Source organism: Microtus ochrogaster, chromosome 10 (genome assembly GCF_000317375.1).
Source record: "Microtus ochrogaster isolate Prairie Vole_2 chromosome 10, MicOch1.0, whole genome shotgun sequence".
NCBI lineage: Eukaryota > Metazoa > Chordata > Mammalia > Rodentia > Cricetidae > Microtus > Microtus ochrogaster.
The window spans coordinates 80,694,597-80,699,438 of NC_022016.1; the positions used below are offsets into that span (position 1 = coordinate 80,694,597).

Consider the following 4,842-nt stretch of genomic DNA (forward strand, 5'->3'; position numbering starts at 1 on the left):
GGTTCTGGACCCAGAGGGTGTCTGCAGCGTTTTACCCAGCCTCTCAAAGAGCCTGCCACTAGTACACACCCACACCATTGGCTGGCTGCCCCGGGCCCTGCCCACCAGTGCCCAGCAACCTCCTCCTCCACAGGGTGAGGACACAGCTTGTTCCTGAAGCTGTGTGCAGGGGAGTCTGCAGGAGGGCAGCTTCTTGCGTGGGGGTTGGGTTGTTGGAGCTATACCACAATGGAAGGCTCTGTCCCTCCCAAAGGACACCTGAGAATGAGCAAGAGGAGGAATGAGGGCTGGAGGCAAGGGAAATCCTAATGCCAGCCTGGTAGAGACCCAGCTATCCCCTCCCTGCCCGCCTCACTTAGCCCAGCAATGTAGTCATGGGCTCACATGTTTCCTAGGTGCCAGGGCTGCGCACAACTGTTGCTGTGACAAAGGGTGCCATGTCCTGGGAGCCTCGTGTACTGGCAGCTCTCCATCATGTCCCGAAGGCCTCCAAGAGTCCTTTCTACCTATGGCCCAAAGGTCAAAGCCAGCCAGAAGTTGCCTAAGGACAGAAGTAGATTCAAATTCCTGAGATCTATTTCCCCTCCAAAGCATGCTCAGCTAGGCAGAGCCATTCCCTCAAGGGAGGGTCAGCACATGGACATGTGCCCCACCTCCCGGAGGAGGCTGGCCGTGGACTGAGCGCCTGGCAAGAACGGTTCCGACGACAGCGTTTTAACTAGCTCTCTCACCGCAGGAAAAAGATAATTCTGGTGCCACAGTCCTGCATCTGGCTGCCCGCTTTGGCCACCCAGACGTGGTGAACTGGCTTCTGCATCACGGCGGTGCGAACTCAGCCATCACCACAAACACAGGTGCCCTGCCTCTCCACTATGCCGCCGCCAAAGGAGACCTTCCCTCCACGAAGCTTCTGGTCGAGCATTACCCTGAGTAAGAGCCTCTCTTTGCGTCCTTGTTCTGGTTTTGTGCTGGGGATTGAAACTGGGACTTGCATATGCACAGAGTCTGCCACGGAGCTGCACTCCCAGGCCAGGTCGCCCTCATTGTTTTTTGAAACAGGCTCTTATATAGCTCAGGCTGGCCTCGAACTTGCTAAGTAAAGGATTTGGGCCTTGGATTCCTGATCTATACTTTTTTTCTTTCTTTTATTCGTTCGTTTATTTATCCATATTTTTTGAGATGGGTCTTTGGTTGGCCTGGAACTTACTATGTAGACCAGGATGGCCTCAGACTCACGGAGATCTGCCTACGGGCCTCTGCCTCCTGAGTGACTTCCAGGCCCAGCCTAAGGGGTCTCAGTCTTTCTGAGACCACTTCCCAAGGACTGGGATTACAGGTCTGACTACCTACCACACAGGACTTCAGGTCTTTTCTCTTAAGGAGGTCTCAGAGGCAGGGCTCTAGGGGATACCTGGAGGCAGACATCAGTGATAATACGGGGTTCAGAAGCCCAAGCCTAAGACAGGTCCAGCCAAAGTGAAACATCTGCCTTTTACACGGCCTGTTGGGGCCTCTGTTTCAGGCTCTGCAAGCAGATGCTCCCTACCTTAGCCCCCCTAGCATCTTAGAGTTGGAGTTGAAGCTGGGCGGTGATGGTGCACGCCTTTAATCCCAGCACTCAGGAGGCAGAGGCAGGCGGAATCTTTGTGAGTTCGAGGCCAGCCTAGTCTACAAGAACTAGTTCCAGGACAGGCTCCAAAAGCTACAGAGAAACCCTGTCTCGAAAAAACAAAACAAAAAAAAAAAAGTTGATTTGGTACACTGGGCATGCATGCAAGCCCAGGTCACTCGCCCTCCTCTGGGTGCTTGCCTGGCTGCAGCAGGTGGTCTTCGGTCTGTGCTCGGAGTGTTGAGTTAGGGGTCACCTCCTAGCCTGAGCATGACCGGGAGAGGAAGGATCAATGATCGAGCAGGTAAGAGGAGAGCCATCCTGTAGTCCCATGATTCCTCCGAGCCCCAGAGCCATGAGCAGGCTTCCTCTAGAAAATCTTCCTGCTCCGCGGCCTCTCAACCCATCCGTGTCACTGGGAGATCCTGGGACAGGATGGGGACATGTTGGGGAAAGAGACTCATAGCAGAGCAAAGTGACGCAGGAGAGCCTGGGGGAGGAAGACAGTCAGGTCTGACGTGCCCTGGGCTGAGGACAAGGACCTCAGGGAAAAGACATGGATTCTCCCTAACGGTGTAGGATGTGAGCAGCCACCACCAGGACCTGAGGCTGAGGGGGCTCCTCAGTTTCTGTCCAAGTATGTGTGCCCAGCCTCAGGAGGAGGACCTTTGCAAGGTGACAGGGTTAGACACAACACCTATTCATTTCCGAGGTTGCCTCATGGCCACTGCCCAGCAGGGAGCAGACTGGCTACAGAGCATAGGACAGACACTGGTGTGGACGTAGGACAGCTCTCAGACCAAGAAGGCCGGGCACCAGTTCTCTCCTCAGCTCTGGGTAGGCAGGCTGGGCCTGTTTGGCATCTGGCAAGGGTTTCCCTGTCTGGCATTGGGTGGGTGGGTGAGCCAGCAGGAAGGAACTTTGCTGGGGTGGCTTCTCTGCAGAGCCATTTGGTGGCCACTGAGGTGTGAAGGCTTCGCATTCAGACAAGCAGAGCTGGAGGTCAGATCCAAGTCAGTGGCCCCAGGGACTTCTGAGTGTGGGGTCTGACCTGCCACCATCAGCAGCCCTAGGGAGCGCTGGCCCAGTTTCCTGTTAGCCCCTTCAGATTAGGGCCTGGCCATTCCTGTGGCAGGTCCTCAGCTAAGGCTGTGGTTCTGATGTGCTCTCAGGAGCCCTCACTCTAAGCACAGGACACCGAGTTCCTAAGATGACAGGTTATGGACTACGAACATTGTCCTGTTCTCACGAGCCTCTCCTTCAGACACAGCGCAAGGAGAGGTCCAGGCTAGTGTGAGTGCTATGAGCAGACAGGGCTCCGAGCCTGCTCTGTGGGTTCCAGTGAGAATCACTAGCCCTTTATGTGCCTTAGCGAAAGACCCCACTCAGGACAAGCCTAGCGTCCCCCATGGGCTGAGATTCCTATGGAGGAAGACTCCAGCTCTGCTGTGCAACACATTCATGAGCTCCAGCCCTTGGAGCCCTTGGAGGCCCTGGAGCCCCTGACTCTCCCAGGTTCTGAGTAATATCAGACCCTGGTGCTGACTCTGTGCCAAATGACCTCATTGAGGGGCTGCCAGACCACCCAGGAGTCACCAAGAATCTCAGGGAGTTAGATGGAGGGCCTGCCATCCCTGCCAGGGTTTGTGACCAGGTTGATAAGAAGTTACCTTTGAACGCATGCCAGGCTAAGCTCAGGCAAGAGAGGAGACTAGAAATTGGGGTCTGGCCTTGGGAGTGGGATTCTCTGGGGTCACAGGATCCAATCGGAGGACCCCCACAGCCCAGCCCTGAGGCTGAGGCTCCATGCTCGCTGGAGCCTCCCAGGCCTGCTACGAAGCTTGTGAATTATTCACAGGGACTCAGCTCTCTCTGGGGCGTTGGTGAGGGAGGAAGAGTGCCATCCGTGGGAAACTCGATCCTGCCCAGGGAGGCTGTGGGTAACCATGGGCCATGGGGCTGACAAGCTGCAGAGGAGCCGGAGGGCTGGGCAGCTTTGGGAAGGGCCCTACCAGTGCAGGCCTATGCCTTCGGGGAATTTCAAAGGGCTTGAGGTCACAGGAACACGGAGTACATTCTTTTCCTCTAGTCTACCCCAATTCATTGGACTGAATCTCTCCAGAAAGATAACTAGCCACAGAACACCTCCCTCCCACTCTGGGCAGGAGGAGGGGGGCCTTCCTCTAAGAACCCTGCAGAAAAAGGGCCCCCTAACCTGGAGATAGATGGGCTGACAGTCTGGGACAGAAACACAAGAAACTCACGGTGACTATGGTGTCTGCATCCCCAGACGGGGCGACTGAAAAGCCAGCTGAACAGTGAACCAGCTGGCAGACTTCTTTGCTTCCAAACTCTTTTGTTTGCTTGTTTTTTTAAGACAGGGTTTCTCTATGTAACAGCTCTGGCTGTCCTGGAACTCGCTTTGTAGACCAGGCTGGCCTCAAACTCACAAGCATCTGCCTGCCTCTGCCTCCCGAGTGCTGAGATTACAGGCATGCGCCACCACCGCCCTGTTTGGGTTGACTCTTAACAAGGATGGTAAATCCAAGAGTCCTCTTCCTGAATGCCTTTGCCATGTCTGCTTTGGGCTGTTCTCCAGCCTTTACTGCTGGAGGAGGGCCCTGGGCTCAACCCTGACTGAGCTTTGAGACTGGAGAGTAGGGAAGGCTCTGAGGTCTTCCTCTCAGGCTCCTGGGCCCTTATCATCTGTGAACAAAGCCTTCTACATGTCTTTCTGTGTTTTCTTACTGTTGGACCCCATGAATAATGACGCTACAGGCTTATCTTCCTCGCTCTGTGTGCCCAGTGTCTGCATGCCGTGGGCCTTTGTTTGCTGATTGATGAGGAGTCTGGAATCCTAGGTCTGTGCCTGGTGACAGGTTACTGCCGGCGACCTTATCTGGAACTCCCTTTCTGCATCTCCCTGTGCCCATTTGGCAAAGGCTCCCAGCTTACCCGAGAGGCCGAGGCCATGGTGGGCACAGGGCTCCTGGCCTGGCTGCCTCTTTTCGCTTACACACTTCTTCACCCCACAAGTAGGTCTGAACTCTGCCCAGCTCACCAGCACCGGGGACACAGTTGTCCCAGCTTAGGAGACACTCACATAGGTTGAGAGCAGCACCGGCCCCCAGTTTAGAGGAACACTTCTACTCAGGGGTGTGTGGGTGTGCAGGCTGTCTGTCCCAGCGGGCAGCATAGAGCGGCTCTGCCATAAGCCTTTGTGTATACAGAAC

At 55.4% G+C, this 4,842-nt stretch overlaps 1 protein-coding gene across 1 annotated transcript in view; it reads left to right on the top strand.

The window, feature by feature from the left end:
- Espn (espin) overlaps positions 1–4,842 on the top strand; it is a 32,821-nt gene that overhangs the window by 2,929 nt on the left and 25,050 nt on the right. Inside the window, exon 2 of the mRNA XM_026782201.1 lies at positions 737–930. Coding sequence (XP_026638002.1) covers positions 737–930 — 194 coding nt within the window. The remainder of the gene's footprint in view (positions 1–736; positions 931–4,842) is intronic.